Below are 20,769 nucleotides of genomic sequence, written 5' to 3' on the forward strand. Positions count from 1 at the left end.
AAGAATGCATGAGTAAGAAAATATCATAAAAACGTAGAAAAATAGAGAGACGAGAATTCAAGGTATGAAATTCTCAAGAGTTCAAAAGTTGAATCCTAAAGTAAATTACATCACCTATATATAATAACTAGATATCTAATTCTACTAGGATTAAAAGTTAGATTCTTAATTAAACTAAAAGACTAATGAAAAAAAAATTATAATTTTAGTTACACTGCTCATTCATCAAAAGGTAGTCCAAACAACTCCAAATTTTTGCTAAAAATCGAGTTTGAATCTTGTCCGAATTTTTATTTTGATTTTTTTTTTATTTTTTATTTCAATTATCCTAATACTGTAAAATAATATTTAATTAGGAGTATTTAATCATAAAATATGTCAAAATATCGGGCTGCATATACTAATGAGGCAAAATGACCCATTTTCATTTCATTTTCCTTCAAACCCACCGTTCCTCTAATCCAAAACCTCTCTTGCCACTCCAGCTGTGGCTATGGCTTCCCATCTGTTTCCAACGCCTCGGACGACGCTAAGTCCGAATCTAATTCTAGCCTCTTCTTCTTCTTCTTCTTCGTCATCGTCTTCGTCTTCTTCTCGTAGACTTTCTCTACGGACGAGTTTTCTGTCTCCTTCCGTTGGCGGCAGCGTCCTGGGCGGCTTTACAGGTCTGAAGATCCGACCAGCCTCACTTAACCCCTCCTACTACTCAACCGACGGCGCCAAACGAGGCGTTGTCACAATGGTACACTCTTGCTTCATACATATGGTTGTGCGTGTATCCGTGTAGTTAGGTTTTGTAAACTTGTGCAAGTTTTGTATCTTCCTTTCATTCTTCTCTGTTCGTTCTAGTGGGATTGGGCATGCACTATGTGGTCCTGGGATTTAATAAGGAGATGAATTTTTGGGGCCACGATATCTAAACTAATTGTTGATGAAAGAAAGTAATTTGCCTGGTATTCTGATTCCTTTTCATTATTGTTATTATCATTATCATTATTATTATTTTTGTTGTTGTTGTATCCTTTGAATAATGATGGTAGTGAGACTGGTACGGTGTTTTTGTAGGTATATATCTGGCATATTGTAACGATTTACTCATTCTGTGTTACAAGTCTTTCTGCCTATTGTCCGATGACCTCTGGATTTTTTTGGACAGATTAGTGACCAGACCGTAGTATTGGCTAAAACCATGAAGCTGCTTATTTGAATTTATTGTTGGAATGTATAAAGTGGCAATGTTTTCCAGGCATCCTTCTCTGGTTATTATTGTGTGGACTTTCTTTCTCTTTCTTTCTTCTTTTCATCTCAATTAGACGGAGCAATCAAATAATGGAATGTTAGTTGAATTGGTTTTATTATCGCACAAGCTTATGGCATCAGTCCTTATGTGAATGCACACTTCATGACAGAAGGAAAGATAGAAATGGAGAAATTCTGGACCTTCAGTTTCCCAGATATAAGCACCCATGTTTTTGTTCACAGAATGGTGCTGGCTTGAAGAGGCACTCTATGATGCTCGACTAACTTTTAGTCATCGAGTGATATGGAATGCTGATGCAGTGTAACAATGTGATCAGCGAATCATGTGGATCATGGTACAGAAGGTGAAGGAAATCAGTGCTTAAAATGAAATCACAACTTCCTGTTGCTAAAAGATGCTGTTTTAGGTTTCCTTGAACTTGATGCGCCTTAACGAGATACTGAATATTGGCATAGAACTAAATGGGGATCACCAGAAGTAAGTGTTGGAAAAATTGTATCCTGAGTGTTTGACAATAATCAAGGCACTACTTTGTAATACCGTATTTGAAGCAATTAAAAGATATTCTGGATTCCTTAGCTTTTGCATCGGGGATCTGGCATTTTAAATATAGAGTTATTTACTAGTATTTGGCCATAATCCCTTTATGAGTCTGCAGATTCCATCTCTGTTTGTGCCTCCTGTCTGCTGTGATACTGGCTAAGGTACCAAATCCAGCTCCATCTCATGACATTGAGTAGAAGAAGAGTATTTTCTTAATGCATGAAACAGTAAGTCTTAGTAGGTTCTTCCTAGCGTTCAAGAGCGCTGAGAGTGCTTAACTTCTCGTCAATTATACAGTATGATCTTAGGACTCCATGTTACACAGCTTGCCTCAGGCTCTCTCTTTGATGGACTGGATATAGGGCTCTAGACTCCAAAGTTGATGACAATTACACCTGATCTGCTGCACTGTTAAAGTTACTCATTCACAATTGAAAAATCAATTTATTTCCGTCTTCAATCAATGAATTTTCTCAATGTGTAAGAGAACTTTATATTATGCTTGCAGTGTAATTGAACGTACTGGAAAAGATGAAAGGGTTTTTCATTTTAAATGTTCAAGATTATGGAATATCCAAAGGGTGGTGGCAGTGGACAATGCAGTACAGAAAGTTAATAGGTCAAAATTTGTTTATTTGGAATTTTGGATCAGATAAGACAAAGAGAATGGTTGATAGAACTCTGCCATGCATATTGACAGTAGTCAATAGGAAACAAATATTATCCTATAATCTAGGTTATCAACTTTCTTCAATGTTATTGGTTTCGTTTTCCTTTTCAAATTTTTGTATTTACATTCTGAATGGCCAAGAGTCTGCTGTATCTCAACAGCCAACCTAGATGTAGCTTGTGAGAAGGCTAGCAGTAAATAGAGCTACAATTTAGTAAGATTAGATATCTGGCTTACCAAGCTTGTGTTGTTGGTTGGGGCCTAATGACCTACTAAATTTCTTTGTTCTCTCCAAGGGATTATTTGGCATGGCTATGGTGTCTTGTTCCTGAGGTTTCTGATCCAGCTAGTTTTGAAGACTATGCTTTGTGAATGCTTTGTTTGAACAATGTGAAATCCTTCTTGCTATGAGAAAATCCTCCTGGAAGTATTCTTTACTATGCCTTTCTTCCATTATTTGGCTGTTATACTGCAAAATGAACGATTAAGTTCTTTAATGTTACCTTTTTTTCATTACTTTGATTTTGTATAGTGTACATTCCGAAAATTGTTATTAGAATGGGCCTTGTGAGATGCTTGTGGAGATAGATTGCTGCTTGCATGAGAATGTGCTAAGAGTATCGTGTTGGTATTTGTTTTGAATTTATGAAGTCTTTCCTTGGATAACAAGATGGATGGTGATATCAGGTTAACTCATTCGCTGGATAAATGTGGAGGCAACAAGTTATTTGCCTTACTTGAATCTTGCAATTTACTCTTTCTTCACAAACAACACTCTGTACCTGGTTTCACTGTTTCATTGGTGTAAGGTAGTTCATACGGAGTTCAATATTATACCCTTTAAAGCTGACGAGGGGAAATGAGTATGTACTGAAATTTTGTTTAGCTAATTGCATTTAGTGCCCTTTCTATTGAGCCTAGGCCAAGAAAAGTCTATGCTTGGATGTTACTTGCTTAGGGTAGAAGAAAAACCATTTTGAGTAAATGCCTTAGTGTGCATATCGGAGTCTGTCGCTCTAATGATTGGCTTTTGTTATTGGGTTGAACCAAACTGAAATAGGATGTGCAATAGGTTACTGTTGTCTAGAGAGAAAGGGAGAACTGGCCTAATAAAGAAGAAAGAGACTAAAAAGAGTTGATTGAACCACCTCTTGAGCATGATACTTTGGCTGCCCCTAAATTCAAACTGGGTTCATACTAGGAAGCCCTTTTTCTTGGCACCAACTTCTTTGACAAGAGTCTGCTGCTTTTCCTGGCCTGTTAGAAGACATCTGTCAAAATTAGTAGCCATAATCATTTCACCCATCAACTTCTAAGATGATTGGTGCTTTTGGTTGCCTATAACAGGATATTTGTTAAGTCTCTAAATGTGATTATATGCTATTTATTTCGGGATTTGAGTTGCATGTCTAATCTGAGCTACCAGTTGCAGATTGATTGTTTTTCTAACTTGTGTGACTGCTAGTGACCAGGATTATTGGCATTTGAGGCAAACGTCTAGATATACCTTGTTATTTTATACAGGTTGCAATAAATTTAATTGATTTTCAATGTAAAAATAAATTGAACTTTGATAAGGAAGTTAAGATACTGGTGCACATTAAATCAATCTTGGTAGCAAATTTTACTACGTTTTAATAATTTTTCCTTTTCTTATATTCCCATCATCCATTACTTTCACTTAATAAAGCACTTGTTTAACTAGTAATACATATAACAGTTCTCTTTTGCACAAGAAAGTGTGTGTATGTGGGGTGCTCATTTTTATACTAATCCTTAACAAATGCATAATTGTGATTCTAGTATTGTTGTGGTATTACAAAGTTCCAATCAGTACTATTGTAGAGCATCTAATATTTTTGAATTTGAATGATGATTGCACTTCTAGTATTACTGTTGTTTGATTGCTAAAAACTCTTAGTATGGTTAAACAAATAAATTTTGATCTTAAAGTATGTGTATTATATATTCATAAAATGTTTCATTCCAGAGTGGTTGGAGCAGAGGGGAATGGCAATTGACACCCCTAATTTAAAACTGTGTGTTATTCCTTTGCTTGTGAATTATATTATTTTTTCTCTTGTAACTGTTGTCTCAGTATTAATTTGCTGAATACCCCTTAATAGGTTATTCCTTTCTCAAGGGGAAGCGCCTGGGAGCAAACTCCACCAGATTTAGCATCATACTTGTACAAGAATCGAATTGTGTACTTGGGCATGTCTCTAGTTCCATCCGTCACCGAACTGATACTAGCAGAATTTCTTTACCTTCAGTATGAAGATGAGGAAAAACCAATTTACCTTTACGTTAATTCCACAGGGACGACCAAGGTTAGAATTTGCTATTTTTTGTATAAATATGTATGGATAATGTTTCAGCATTTTTTGCCTTGTTTCCAGATATCAGCATCATTTAGTTTTTTATGGCACAGAAAACATGATTTGTGTGGTGTAACACCTCCGCCCCTTATGAACACATGACAACAAACATCTCAATGCCTACATCCATAGATGCATGAAATTGCCAAAAGTTTACCAAAAGATTCCTTTAACCTACTGGAACTGAACAAGCAATTGGTTGGGCTCCACGTGGGATTATTAGAATGAAATTGGAAATAAGCTCACTCATTCATGGAAATTAATGGCAGTCTAAACTTCTGTTGTTGGTGATCTATCAACAACTTTCTTTTTGTTTTATATATCATGTACTATATTGTGCATTTCTATGTAATTGTCCTTCAGAAGCTCTCCATGCAACTACTATTTTTGCTACCCTCCTTTTGTGGTGATATATGCATAGTGTCTGAGGAATTAACCTGCTCAGTTGTCTATGCAATTGTCTGTGTTTGTGTCAGAGGGAGACTTGATATTTTGTATGCGAACTAGGCTGGATCCAGCATACATTAAAAATGGTCAAATATACTCAAATGTGTATGGAGCTCCTTTGATTTTCAGTATGCCTTTAACTAGAAAGCATCTGGTGGCCAACAGTGCGACAGCAAGATTATTTAGAATATACATAGTGAAAGAAATTTTAATAATTTAGTTGATAATACTTGCCTGTAATGAGCTTTTCAGTATAGGTTTCCTCTTCTCTTAAATGTGACCGGTTTTCTACATGCAAAACAAATTGTTCGGCAAACCCTGAGTGCAAAGTCTACCGGTTTCATGGTTTTCAGTTATTCTGCATTATACATAACGATGGTTGCATTGTGTATTTATAATCTAGCCATAGAGCTTTCGGACTATAATAATATTATAAGGTTGTTTCAGTTTGCTTCAGTATCTGACACTCCCTTTTCTCTTGCAACACTTCAGAGAATAGACTATTTTGCTGCTGTAGTTCATGAATAGTATTTCCTATGTTATTATGTGAATTATCTGACAAAGAAACAGACAACAGATTTATATTCTACTGATTCATGTTTTCTTGCTGTAATTTGTATATTTTGTAGGGTGGGGAGAAGTTGGGCTATGAGACAGAAGCTTTTGCAATATATGATGTTATGAGGTTATATATCTGTAGCCATACCTCACCATGCTTTCTAAGTTTTTCCTAATTTTTGTGAGGTCTGAAAGGCAATGGAAAGCTAGTACATTGCACGATAGGGAAACCTAAGCAATCCCTAATTTGTCGACTTTGTGGCTGCAGCACATGAAAGAAGAAAAATTTGTGCCTTGATGAAATTCTGCTCGAATAGAGAAAGTTGAGGCAAGATTGAGCAATTTGCTTGAGATTAACCGTCAAGTTTATCTAGTACTTTAACCAAGACATAAACCCAATTTTTAAATTTTTATTCAACTATTGATCAAACTTTTAAGTTTTAACACAAATTCTGGTCATAGAGGCTGCTGGAATTTGAAGGAGAAGCACTCTCTTGGTTCTGCTTGATGGTTTTGACGTCTTACTGAAGTTTACAACTTCAGTTCTTTTTCTTTTAATTCTAATTGTTAAATTTTTGCAGGTATGTTAAACCACCAATTTTTACACTGTGTGTTGGGAATGCATGGGGAGAAGCAGCACTCCTTCTGGCTGCTGGTGCAAAGGGGAATCGTTCTTCCTTACCCTCGTCAACAATCATGATAAAGCAGGTTGACTATTGAAGCATCTTAAGATAACTTGTCCGGCATTGCTTCCAGACAATACCTTCCATGGGTTTGAAATATAAGTGTCTGTTCTGGAAATAGCTAAGCAGAAAAACAATGATACTTTTATTAGTTCTCTCATTTTTACGACTTGGTGGTATTTGATTCTGATAGTACAATGTAATTTTGCAGCCAATCGCCAGGTTTCAGGGCCAAGCAACTGATGTAGAGCTTATGAGGAAAGAAGTTAGAAATGTGAAGGCTGAGTTGGTAAAGTTGACAAATCATTTAAGCATTGTTTCACTCATTCAGTCCGAGGGATTCTACTGGAAAAATTGGAAAGTTCTATTAAAATTTAGAAAGATCTGAAATTTATAGTTTATTTATTTATTTATTTTTATCCACATCTAGATAGTTGTCATTTATTCTTTGTATGTGGTTGAACCTTAAGAACTTACATATTTGATTTTGAAAGGTTAAACTCTACGCAAAACATATTGGAAAATCTCCTGAGCAGATTGAAGCAGACATAAGGCGTCCAAAATATTTCACTCCCAGCGAGGCTGTTGAATATGGAATTATTGATAAGGTACAATGTTTAGAATTTTTCTTTTCTGAATAACTTTGTTTCCCTTACTGACATTTGCCCTTATGATATGAAGGTTCTGTACAACGAGAGGGGCAGTGAAGACAGAGGAGTTGTGTCAGACCTCAAAAAGGCTCAACTTATTTAAATGAATTGAAGTTCTTATCGACCATGTAGAAACATAGGACATTTGGTCCCCACAGATCAGTGGCTATGAGTATTTTGATGTCAGACGAATGGCCCGTACTGGCAAAGGATCTATTTGAAGTTGGTCGAAAATAACTGGAGCTCAGTGTTCACCGGCAATTCATCAAGGAGGCTAGTCCCTTTTGCTCAACAAAGATAGCATGCCTATGTTTTTCATGCTGTGTTTTGCTATAGGTCGCACTGTTTGACAGAAAAGTGTATTGATAGTCAGTAGTCTAAGCGTGATCTTCAATCTGCAAGACAAAATTTAAAATTACTGATTAAGTGTGTCTTCTTCCGAATAGAATTTACTACTTTTAGATGCATGGCTCTGTAATGTCTGAGAGTTCTTGGTTATTTAGTCTGATGGAGTGAACCGGTTGAAATCTCCATCCATTGTTGGACGCTGATGCTTTCTGCAGTAGAAAACTTGACAAATATATGTTTGATCCTGCATATTGGTTTCATTTCAGTTTTTGTCCTTAAAATAATTGAGCCTGTTAATTGCACGTGTTATCTATCAATTTTTTGCGATTTTGATTCAACTGCCAAAAATTTCAAAATATACTTCGAAAAGTCGCGATACAAACTCTGTTGGAAAAATGTCGGTGACACGACTTCAGCCTTTTGAGTTTTTTGTTCTGGGAGGAAAGTTGATTCATTTCGCTTTTGCTGTTCTAGGTCTCCATTTTTGGGTGAAAACTAGGATGAGTGCTTATCAAATATTTCTCATCTCATCTGATTATGTTGAACATGTGTTAGGTTAAAAAGAATCGGTAAATTACAATGATCTTTTTAAAGGTTTGATATAATTATGGATATCTTCTTGCTTTTCTAAAAATTATAAATATATCTTTAAGGTTTACAATTGTCTAACAAATAATTCATTTCCATCCCTTTTTATGGCTAAAATGATCAAAATGACCTTATGTAAATTATTATTATTATTACTATTATTCATTTAATTTTTAAAATATTTTTAAATTTTTTTGGACTAAAATACCCCTATTGACCTTAATATAAGTATTGTAATTATTAAACAGACTGAATAGTTATTTTGATATTTACTATTGTATAAAATTGTAATTTTTTTTTACTAAAATGAAATAAATGATGATTGTAAATGTACAAAATCCTATAGTTTAATTGAATATCATAACATAATTAATTCATCAACATATTTCACAATTGAACATCACAACAAAATTAATTCACAGCTGACTTAATAAAAGGAATACATCATTCCATTAATATCATCCCAACATGAAGTATTTCAAAATGTGAAGCTAGGTTCAAACATCATTAGTTTCAAAAGCATCAGCAAAACTTTTCATAGACTATCCAAAACACATCATTTGTTTAAAAGGTTAGATAAGAGCCACTGTTGTGTGCATGCTTTATTGGATTCTTTGCCATCATTCTTATTCTTGCTCCTTGTCTCTCTTTGTGGGGAGATCCCTATCCCTCTACAAAACCTTGGTGGTTGATATGTTGCCCCAAGATATGAGGATGGTTGCGGTCGTGAGGATGAACTTGTAGCATGCATTCATGGTGCTTCCTTTCTCTTGGGCAAAGGTTGGGAGGACGAAACTTATACTGGTGGCTGGGACACTGTGGCATTAGTCTTTTTTGTGTTAGCAGTTGCTAAAGGTACTGCAACTTTTCTTTTCCTACCAACTAGAGCTTCTGTTTGACTTTTCGATTTTCTCCACTTTCTTGTTAGCTGTGATAAAGGAACATGAAGGTCTGAGCCCATTCCATTGTTCCAAACCTAAAATAGCAAAACAATGCAGTCAATATTAAAGTTGAAGAAATTAACAAAATGCATTGAAATACCTAAATGCTTGGGCATGTTCTTCTGTTATGCCTTTACAAGCCTTACACCTTACTATGCTTGATCTTTTAACTGCACTGGGTGCCACACTGGGTTCCTTTCTTCTACTTTTCTCTGGCCTGTCTGACATTCTTTTAATGGAATGTATGGGTAACATCCACTCCCAAAGGCCAAAACTAATACAACAATCATAAGATTAACACTAATAGGGGAAATAGCACTTTTAATCCTGTAAGTTAGGTCTGTGTCGCTTTTGGTCCCATTCATTACGAGATTAGCATTTTTAGTTTCATAACTTACAAAAATTAATACTTTTGGTCCTTATACACTTTTTCATTTACAAGTTAACGATGTAGGTCACGTGCCTAATACTTGCCGTTAAGTATTTTTGGATGGAGGAAAAATTGGTCCTTTTTTCAATAGTAGCATATAAGTGCTTCATTTAGCCTTCTTGATTCACTTGTGGAAGACATGATTCTTTGAGTTGCTTCTTAATGGCCTCAACTCATAGAAATATGGGAAGGATAGCATTCAATTTTTGTGAGAGAAGAGAGAAATTGCTATTTTTTTGCCCTAATTTCCTTCAAGATTTTATTTTTTTCACTCAATATAGCTATATTTTTCTCCAAAAATGGTCCCAAATTGGAAAAGAAATCAAATTTCTCTCTAGCAAAAAATACTTAATGATCACATGCAAGGCACGTGCTCTGCACCGTTAAATTATAGACAAAAAACTAAATGCTAATTATTTTAAGTTACGGAACTAAAAGTACTAATCTCGTAATGAATGAGACCAAAAATGAAGTGGCCTAACTTATGCGACCAAAATGTTATTTTCCCGCACTAATACAACAAACATACAGAAAAACTAGTATGAAATTCAAATTTCATTGAACAAAATCGTAACACTGAAATACAAAAGATTAGCTTACACCCTATTAAACTAGGAATCTGAGAAAATATGATAAAACACCAGACCATGCAAAAATTCACTTCCTTTACTATTCTGTAGCAAATTGAAGAATTAACTTTCTGTACAAGCTATGGAAACATAACACCAGTGAGACAAATTTAAGAGCAATAAGAGGTACGAGAAAGGCCTGAGGGCCACTGGAATGAGAAGAACTAATTTCGAAAGAATGTCAAAACCAGGATGAAATATTTCAGAATGTTCAACATCCTCCCTTAAGAATGAGCAGATGGCATGATTCACCAAATCATCAGATGGCAAGATTTAACCGATCATAGCAAATGAAGCAATCTGCGTTTTCTCCATCACTTCTTGGTTCAACGTGTAGCAATATATTTTCAGGAGGGTGGGAACATTCATTAATAAATGAGAATGGCAAATATAAATCGCCAGGTAAGAATGTTATGCATGTGTTTTAGTTCCAATCAATAAACGTCCTTCCAGCTTTCACTGAATCATGCCCCTGTAGTTCTCTAGATTATCACAGCCCTGCTTCATAAAAGTTGCTTAGACAGGAGGGAACATAACACATTGTTCTTAACATTTCGAACAAAGAGATGGCACGACAAATATCATCCCAGATGATATACAACTGAAAACACAAAGATCCTCAAAGAAACCAAAGACCTTTTGAAAAAGGAACATCAACCCATGGAAAACAAGATTGTCGAAAAAAGAATTCATCCACATCTACACAAAAAAAAAGAAAGAAAGAAATACTCAAAATATCCCTTGATCGACTTATTACTAACATTGTAGGTCAAATAATTTTTTTTCTATCTAAACTGCTTTTGTAATGGTGTTAATATACCTCCTCATATACATTAATATGTGAAGAGTTGTAATATGAATTTTTATGTGTTTTTTTGTCTATATCAGCAAATGTGGTAAATTTTGAGTAACGCAGTGACTTCTTGTTAGATGGTATTATTTTAGTCCGCTAAGTATGCCTAATTCTAATTTTAGTCCGATAACTATGTCCATTTTTGTTTAGGTCCAGTAACTTACAGAATTGCTTACTTTTAGTCCTCTTGGAGATTTTCGGATAATTTTACCCCTATGAGTGTAACTGCCTTTCAGAAGTTGCATAGAGGTAAAATTGTTCGAAAATCTGCCAGAGGACTAAAAGTAAACAATTTCGTAAGTTACTAAATCTAAATAAAAATGGATATAGTTATCGGATTAAAATTAAAATTAAGCATACTTAGCGGACTAAAATAATACTTTTTCCTTATCCTAATAAAAGAATTAGGGTATTAGATAAAGAGAAAATTTTTTTTTGCGAAAAATCGTGGCAGCCTCCATTTCTACAACCTTGCCTCTGCTTGACCCCCTCGTAGGCCATTTGTTGCCTGAAGGAACCCGGTTGGGAGCCTCCTAGCAACCTTAACTGTACCTTGTGGATCCACAAATCGAACCCATACACTCGCTTATTGCAAACATACAGCAACATCCAATTTAGTACTAGGAAAAATATCTTTCGCCTAGGTGTCCATGAACCTTTGTCCACCATACCAAGATCGTTCATCCACCATTCCGAATAGCAGCCACTGAAGATTAGATAGAAGCCAAGCTTTTTGGGCATGTACACAATCCAGTAGAGCGTACACCCTTATTTCATCTGAAGAGCAATGAGGACACTCCCCTTTCCACCTAAAATCTATTGAAATGTTAACTGATGTAAGGAGAATTTCTTTCCCCACTAACCAGCACAACATCTTCACCTTAGGGAGGACTTGCGCTCTCCATATGACACTTCACTGTAAAGTCGTAGGATTAGGGGCAGAGACAAACACAGTTTATCTCGATCTCAAAGGAGCTATGCCACAAAGTAAGCAATCCTTGTGGTGAACCTCCCTAATTTATTAAAGTGCCAAATGAGCATGTCTGGAGCACCAAGACCGTTGAGAGGGATACTCAAAATGTGAACTACGTCCTCCTTCAAGAACACCTCCCCAAGCCACCCTTCACCCCATTCTTGTCTATGCGGATCGATGAATGCATCTATGGCAATCAACTTGGAGGCTGTATAAAGGGGCGTGATTGGCTGGAAAAAAAAAGTTCGTGGGATCCACTAATCCACTGCCACCCGAATTCGAAAACTTGACCCTATTCCTAAGTGAGTCCCCGCATACAGCAGATGCAAGGCATAATGCCCCCCCCCCCCCGCTAAGAAAAGGATGCAATGCTCCCATACCGTGCTTCCAGGGTTGAGCCATTAGGATGGTATTTGGTCCCCAGACCTAACCCAAAAGGCTTTACGGCTTCCTGAGGACACGCCATGCTTGCTGCCTGTTCCCTCTCCAACAAATAACTCAGCACTTCTGCATAGAACAAAACAAATAGGGTGATAGAGGGTCCCTTGGCGATACCCCTATGTGAAACATATACCGTAAACTTCAATATATTAAGAATAAAATAAAAAGAGACAAAAGAGAGTAGTGCATCATAAGAGAGACAAAGTTGGGACATAAACCTATGCAACATAACTCTTGATCCAAGAACATCTACTCTACCTTGTCATAGGCCTTACTCATATCTGGCTTAAGTGTCATGAAGCCCTTAGGCCCCTGTCGCTTGTTCCTGATAAAATGGTTAATCACGGAAGCAATCAAAATATTATCAGAAATCATACAATCAGGAATAATAGTAGGGGGAAGGTGAAATGATACGATCAAGAATCAATTTCAATCTATTGGCTATTAACTTGGAAGCAAGCTTATATATTACACAATGAGATAGATCAGAACTAGGCAACGATCTCGGGGTGAGATACTTGGGGATGAGAACAACATTAGTATGATTTCAAACCTATTGGCCGGACGCCACGATTTAAAAAAGCAAGCACATAGTTAATAACCTTCGGTCCTACAATGTGCCAGTTATTTTGGTAAAAGATTGAAAGCATATTATCTGGCCCTAAGGACATAAGGGGGCCCATATGTGCTAGTGCTTGCCTGACTTCCTCACCAGTATCCAACTTTAGCAGCTCGTGGTTAATATCCTAGTCAACTACGCAAGGAATCGTGTCCAACATAACGCATATGTTTTCCTTTGCGGGATCGCAGGATCAATAGACCACGACGAAGTAGTCGACGACAATCTACTAAACCCTCTCCTTGCACTCGTACACCTCCCTGGAATCATCCCTCAATTGAGATATAGTATTTGTCTTCCGCCTCGTAGAAACCCAAGCATGGAACAAAAGGGTGTTATAGTCCCCTTCGATCAACCATTGCAACTTATTGCGCTGCTTTAAATACAACTCTTCTTATACCACCAAAACCTCCAACTCTTCTACTTAATTAATCATCTCATCCAACCGACCCTTCTAGAGTCGCTCTATCTGCTCCTCTAACTTCTTCATCCTCTGCCGAGGAGGCCCATTCGATTGGCACTTCCATTGACCTAGTTGCTCCCAGTATTCCTACAGCTTTTGTAACACCCCGTAACTCCCCTAACTCCCTAATCACACATTCGGGATGACCGTCTCACAATTCGGTTGGTTCATCCACCCTGACTCAAACTTGGAGTGCTTACCAAGCTGCAAGGAGTAGAGACACCCAACCCCAGGTTAAGAGAGAGTTTTTTATGTGCTAGTGTTATGTACTGTTCAAAAGACCTAGTCATTTAAACTTCTACTCAACTAACCTCCACAAAACATGCATAACATGTTCACTATCAGCCATGCGAGACTCTTCTAAAGAGTATACTTGGTGACATCTCCTTCCAGAAGATGAACCTTTGACTGGGCTTTCTCCAAAATTGATTATGGTTTGAGTATTTGGACCAGACTAATTTTAATGTGTTCAAAAAATTAAATCAAGTCTACACTTAATCTCTTGAGTTTATTATTTAATCCACTAAATAAAAGGATTAAATGCAATTTTTGTCCTGTAACTATAGCCCAATCCCATTTTAGTCCTTTATCTTTTTAGGGTTTGGATTTAGTCTTCTATGTAATTGAATTGCTCAATTTTAGTACTATTTTGGCCAAAAAAATACCCAGCCCGTCGGAAATTGCCTATGTGGACCATTTAAATTAGGGTTGAAACCTCATTGGTTTACATTTTTATGACTTGGCAAATTTTCGAATAAAAAAAAATTACATGGCTTCTTTTTCCACGTCACTGTGTTACGTGGGAAAAGAAGCCAAACACTTAGCAAACACACTAAACACACCAAACACTCAGCAAACACATGATTGAATAGAGAGAAATCCCCAAATCCCTAAAACTCGTCTCCCCCAAATCGAAGAACTCAGCAAAGCCCGTCTCCCCCAAATCGCGTTCACGCAAGTTTCAAATATCAGACAAAAATCTGGTCCACGATGGTGATGAAACGGCCTGAGCATCACTTGGGCTTGCCTCCACCTATGTACTGTAAGTTTTCTATGTTTTAAAGTTGGATTTTTTTTTTGTTGTTTTATAAGTTATTTGTTGTTTTCCCTCTGCCTTTTTGTTGTTTATTGCGTGTGGTCCCATAATGTTTTTTGTTTAGTGTATGGTTGGCATGTGTTGTCTCTTTCCAGATATTATTTAGTGCTTGTGGTCCCATATTTTTTATGATTTATATGTTTAAAATAATGCTCTGTACGTACTGTTACTGTTAATGTTACTGTTGAATAACTTTTTTTTTTTTAATATTGTACAGACCCTAAAAGTGATTCTATTACACTTTCTATGCACTCTGATGGTGTAGCCACACATGTTCCCGAAGGAAAGTACATAGGGGGTAGTGTCAGTAAATTTGACTATGTTTTGCCTAAAGAGTGTTGTATGGAGACATTGAATATTGTATGTGATAGTGTTGGGATAATAAGGGGTAGAAGGTTCTGTATACTTCTTAACAAAGGGTTTAAATTGTTGATTGATAACAATGATTTCCAAAGGCAATATAAGAGGTTTAAAAAAGCTATAGAGTTGTCAATATATGTGGATGTGGATATGGGCGTGGGTGAGGGGACTGAGGGTGCTGAAGTTGGTGATGGTGAGGGTGGTGATGGTGCTGAATTAGGTGAGGGTTATCAATTTTTGGGTAAGGGGGTTAAGTGTGCTGAAGGGGGTGAGGTTGGTGAAGGGGTTGAAGTTGATGATGGTGAGGGTGGTGAGGAGGCTGATGTTGGTGAGGGTGAGAGGGATGAGGACTTAGTTGATAGTGACTTTGAGATGGAAAAAGTGAATGAAGAGGATGAAGTTTGTAGGCTACAGGCACCAGTTGGGGGGAATGCAGTGAATCTTCTGAATCTGAAAATGAAGAAACAGATGTTATTGACAATGATGGGGACCTAGATGAACATAAGGACTCAGATAGGGAGGGAACTGTACCTTCTTACCATGTATTTAACCTTGAAGAAACCTATGACCCAACTTTTGAATTGGGGATGATGTTCAGCAATAAAGCTGAATTTAAGAAGGCACTGCAGTCTTATGCAATTAAGACCAAGAGAACACTAAAATTCATTAAAAATGACAAAGTGAGGGTATATGCAAACTGTGGAAATCCTGACTGTGAATGGACAATGCATGCAAGTAAGGTAAAGGGTGAAGAAACTTTCCAGATAAACCTCTTGAGGGACCATCATTCATGTCCTAAAATTTTTGAAGTAAAAAATGTGAAGACAAATTGGATAAAAGATAAGTACTTGCAAAAGTTTAAGTCTGATCTGAAGAGATGTGTGAAAGGATTTAGAGTGGACATAATAAATGAGTTGAGGATGAATGTGTCTAGGCATCAGGCTTATAGAACCAAAAAAGTAGCATTAAAGGAACTTGAAGGCAGTCCTCAATGGCAGTATAGCAAACTTTGGGACTATTTAGATGAGATAAGAAAGACTAATCCTATGTCTACTATGATTGTGGGAATTGAACAGATAGATGGGGAGGAAAGATTTAGTAGATTTTATGTGTGTTTTGGGGCATTGAAGACTAGGTTTAAAGCTGGATGTAGGCCTATAATTCGGGTTGATGGATGTCACTTGAAGGGGCCTAATGGGGGTATTCTTCTCACTACAATAGGTGTTGATCCAAACAATTGTTTATACCCTATTGCATATGCGGTTGTGAATAAAGAATGCAGAGAGACATGGGAGTGGTTTCTAATTGTTTTGAAGAATGATCTTAATATAACTAGGGAATATGAATATACATTCATGTCTGATAAACAAAAAGGCTTAATGCAAGCATTTGAAGAAGTTTTCCCGAGGTGTGATCACAGATTTTGTGTGAGGCATTTGCACAATAACTTTAAACAAGCTGGATTTAGGGGTTTAGCATTCAAGAATGCACTGTGGAATGCTGTCAAGGCATGTACTGTTGGTGAGTGGAAAATGAGGATGCAAGAAATGAAAATTTTGTCACAGCAAGCTTTTGACTGGTTTAATGATAAACCTGTTGTTCAGTGGACTAGGTCTCACTTCAGTGAGTCATCTACATGTGATATGTTGTTGAATAATGTGTGTGAGACTTGCAATGCTTGCATTTTGGATGCAAGAGACAAACTAATACTTACGATGCTTTAATGGATTAGAGAATATCTTATGAGAAGGCTGCAAGAAAATATAGATAGGAGTGCAACAAAGTGGAAGAACAGATTGTGTCCTAAAATTGAACAAATCTTACAGAAACATGCAAATAAGGTGTCTGATTGTATGCCCATCAAAGCTAATGATCTCCATTACCAAGTATCTTGTTTTGATGGTAGTCAACATTGTGTGGGTCTTGGGTCGAAGAGTTGTAGTTGTAGGAAGTGGCAACTGTCAGGTATACCCTGTAAGCATGCTTGTTGTGCCATTTATCATCAAAAAAAGGAGCCTTCAGATTATGTGGCAGATTGTTACACAATTGAGATTATAGGAGAGTGTATAACCCTGCCATACTACCAATGAGTCATGTAGCCTTGTGGTCTGAGTCTTGCATAATTCCTCCTCTACCACCCAACTTTGTAAGGGGTGCAGAGAGGCCTCCAAATGCAAGAAGAAGAGAAAGTGATGAGCCTACATTGAAGAACAAAAAGAAAAGCAAGAAGAAACAACTGCAAAAGCTGAGAAGGCATCAGACCATAATTCACTGCAGAACATGTGGGGAACCTAGGTATAATACAACCAAGTGTCCAGAAAGAGTACCATTTCCAACACAAGAGGTTAAAAAAACTTGCAGTTTTTTTTTTTTTTGCAAATGTAATAATTATCTTCTAATTCAGTTTTAACCTTCACTTTTGCAGATGCCTAAAGCAAGAATCAACACACAAGGCCCAAGTACTAATACAGAAGACACAAGTACTAATACTAGAGTAAGAAAGCATTTGGAATGATTTCTGCAATTTGGAATGCTTTTCTAGTTTAATAGGCGTCCAAGAGAAAGAAGAAAGCTCCTAAAGTAGCAGTTAATACAGATGGCCCATGTGTTAGAGTAAGAAACAATATCTGAAAATGTACTTACAACATGGATTGAATGTCTATTTTAATACCTTTTGAGTTAATGTAATAGGATGCCAAGAGAAAGAAGAAAGCAGCACAAGAAACTTAAGTTGGCAAACAGATGGCAAACTCAATTGTAAGTTTAAGTTTCTACAGTTTTTTTTGAAGTTTGTTTGAACTTAAGATGGCAAACTCAATATGAACTGTAAGTTTTTTTTAACATGCAATTGGATACAGGAAACACAAGATGCTACCATTCTTCCACCTTTGCCTCTTGAAGAAGATCCCATGGATGAACCAACTGTTGATCCATGTATCACACAACAAGAGTCTCAAGTTGCAGCAGCTCCAGTATACAAGAAAGGTCCATCAGTGTATCAACAAGTGCAACAATCAAACCAGCACTTAACCTTACAACCTATAGTCCAAATTCGAGCACTTCCACCTATGATGGGCAGCCAAGGATTACCAGTTTTTTCCAACACATCAAGAGCACCACAAGGAAACCGTGCTACAATAATCAGAGATGGAGGAGAAAAGTTCTTAGATTTAAGCCAGATTAGTCCATTAGATGATTAGTTCATTAGGTTGACAATTGTATTTTGTAGTTTTTGCTCTTTTTTGATGTAAGTAAAGTTGATTGCAAAAAGTTCAGAGCTGATTTTGTTTTTGCTCTTATTTCTGCACATATGTTTGTAGAAACAATGAACAGTTGCTCAATTCCCATCATTGTGAAACTTGTGTCGTTCTCAAGTCAATGAAAATTTGCTCTTTTACTACAGATATTCAATTCCATTGTTGCAGATGTTTAATTCCAGTTTTTCATTTTTTAGATGTTTCATTTCAGTTTTTCAATTGTTTCAGATTCTACATTTCAGGTTCCATAAAACCAAAAATCCAAAAAGAGCAACAACAACACAAAATTTATAATTGTACATTACAAAATATTATTTCGAATCAAAATCAAATACACTTGTACATTCGAGAATTGCAAAGGAATATTTTTCTTCTACTACAACAGCAACAACAACACAAAATTTACCTATCTATTTCAACAACCAACACAAAATCATCAAAAACAAAGTTAAACCAACAAAGATTTTTTTTATTTTTCTTGTTTCTCTTCCTCAGCACGTCAACCTCTGTTTCCAGGCCATTTATTCTCTTCAACAAACCTGGAATAATGGCCCTAGCCCTTTGGCACATTGGGGGATCCTCCCATGCAAAAAACCTACACCCTCCTCTCTGCCAAAGACCACAAAAAGAACCCTTTAAACACAGTAAAAAAATTTTTTTTAGAGAAATTCCAAACCAAGGTGGGTTTTCTTACCTTGTACTGCCGGCATGAGTGAAACCTTCTCCCCGGGTTCTCGTTCGTCCATGCCGTTTGCATCACTGTGGGTCTTCCACAATGACACTCGTTTGAACTTGTAACAGCAGACATTGAAGGAATTTTAGAGAGAGAAGTAGCGAGAAGAGTGAAATCGAGATTAGGGTTCTTCATTTGGAAAATGGGGCTGCTGCTTTCTCTTATAAAAAGTGTATGAAGTGTTGTGTTTGTTGAGAGTGTTTTGCTTCTTTTTCCACGTCACTGTGTAATTTTTTTTTTAATTTTTAAAATTTGTCAAGTCATAAAAATGTAAACCAATGAGATTTCAGCCCTAATTTAAATGGACAACATAGGTAATTTTCGGCGGGCTGGGTATTTTTCCGGCCAAAATAGTACTAAAATTGAGCAGTTCAATTACATAGAGGATCAAATCCAAACCATAGAAAGATAAAGGACTAAAATGGAATTGGACTATAGTTACAGAAAGAAAATTGCATTTAATCCTAAATAAAATACCCAACATAAAGTTCATGTGAATATTTAATCTAATTACATGTATACTTAATTAATAAATTTTATTTATCATTCAAGCCCAAAACCATAATTATTCCAACTAATTAATTAATCCAAACCTCATTTATATAAACCTAGTCAATTTAAAAGGCTAAGTGCAAAATCAAATTAATCTAATTAATTAAAATTTGAACTATCCATCCAATGGATTATCTCTTACAAATAATTCAATCATTTATGCTCTCCAAAAATTAATGTAATTCAATTAAATTAATTCATCTCTTCTAAAATTAATTTTAAATTAATCCTTTACTTTTCGTGATTCGTGTGTGACTTTTTAGGTTCACTTTCAGCTAGACTTGGGCGTGTGACCTACTTAATTAATCAAATTTAATTTAATTAATTATTTTTTATTACCCCGTAACCAGAAATGTCCCTTACCATGGGTAGCTGTTTAGCAATAATCCATGACATTAGAGACTAGGTAAAAAATGACGTGAACATTTAGGTTTCAAGTTCCATACGGGTACTATCATTCTATCAAGCGTCTTTTGGACCTAGTCTAGGGTATGAAATTAGGTGACAGTTGTCATCCTTGACTAGGCATCTATACTTCATACTTATAATGTGGTTACTCCATTGATTGATGTAGGAAATGATCGCTATGGCCATAGACTTTCAAAGTCTAAATCATGCCAGAGTTCATAGGAGATCTCGCTGTCACATACTGTTAGGGATAGATTCTTTCTTGAAGTGGATCATCCTTTCCACATACTCCGACTACACTGGACAAAAATTATTATGATCATATAGGACGATGTTGTCACTCTCACTAGAACCAAAATATAGTCTTCCTATGCACGTAACTGCCATGATTCCTCGAGTCTAAGGACTAATCCTATACTATTGGAACTGAAAATTTCAGTTATACTGATTGAGCCCTCAAGGATTCCGTATGACGATTCTTATGAGTCAGTCCAGTCAGCCAACTATTTTGCCAACTAACCTATTAAAATTTCATAAACGACCTATCTCTCCCATCGATGAAATACGACACTTCAATATTTAGTTCAAGTTCAGAGCACTCTTGATGCACTGTTTCGAGGTTCTCGATTTGGAATATTTCAAATAGACTCTCAGAAGTTGGTCTCACATCTGCTAACCTATGCACAACCCAACATTATGGGTTTAGCCATTTGATCTTTGGGCATTTTTTATTTAATTGGAACACCGTTCAATGTTTATAGTAAGCACAACAAAAAGTTTAAGCTATTGAAGAATACTTACTTTATTTATTATTTTAAATAAAGATTAATGAATAGCTCCCACAACAATCAATCTAATTAACTTTCTGGTCATTTATTAAGAAATTTG

General features: G+C 36.3%; 2 protein-coding genes across 2 annotated transcripts; both read left to right on the forward strand.

Annotated features, from left to right (window-relative positions):
• Positions 1–418: 418 nt before the first annotated feature.
• On the forward strand, positions 419–7,787 carry CLPR4 (CLP protease R subunit 4). The gene is made up of 7 exons (XM_011083033.3): positions 419–742; positions 4,601–4,804; positions 5,929–5,984; positions 6,439–6,565; positions 6,752–6,829; positions 7,035–7,148; positions 7,222–7,787. Exons 1-7 carry the CDS (start codon positions 494–496, stop codon positions 7,291–7,293), a joined length of 900 nt encoding a protein of 299 aa, XP_011081335.1. The 5' UTR covers positions 419–493; the 3' UTR covers positions 7,294–7,787.
• A 7,412-nt stretch (positions 7,788–15,199) lies between these two features.
• Positions 15,200–18,288, forward strand: LOC105164455 (uncharacterized). The gene is made up of 3 exons (XM_088882086.1): positions 15,200–17,275; positions 17,357–17,688; positions 17,790–18,288. The coding sequence occupies exon 1, from the start codon at positions 15,519–15,521 to the stop codon at positions 16,653–16,655; it is 1,137 nt and encodes a 378-aa protein (XP_088738212.1). The 5' UTR covers positions 15,200–15,518; the 3' UTR covers positions 16,656–17,275; positions 17,357–17,688; positions 17,790–18,288.
• The last annotated feature ends 2,481 nt before the right edge of the window (positions 18,289–20,769 follow it).

This window comes from Sesamum indicum, linkage group LG6 (assembly GCF_026168435.1).
Source record: "Sesamum indicum cultivar Baizhima isolate 11 linkage group LG6, ASM2616843v1, whole genome shotgun sequence".
Lineage (NCBI taxonomy): Eukaryota > Viridiplantae > Streptophyta > Magnoliopsida > Lamiales > Pedaliaceae > Sesamum > Sesamum indicum.

Bases quoted from the DNA above. Each gene is read 5' to 3' on its own strand.
- CLPR4 (XM_011083033.3), top strand. From the start codon at position 494: ATGGCTTCCCATCTGTTTCCAACGCCTCGGACGACGCTAAGTCCGAAT. The intron at 6,566-6,751 runs GTTGACTATTGA...GTAATTTTGCAG, and splicing joins CAACAATCATGATAAAGCAG to CCAATCGCCAGGTTTCAGGG. The intron at 6,830-7,034 runs GTAAAGTTGACA...TGATTTTGAAAG, and splicing joins GAAATGTGAAGGCTGAGTTG to GTTAAACTCTACGCAAAACA.
- LOC105164455 (XM_088882086.1), top strand. From the start codon at position 15,519: ATGATGTTCAGCAATAAAGCTGAATTTAAGAAGGCACTGCAGTCTTAT.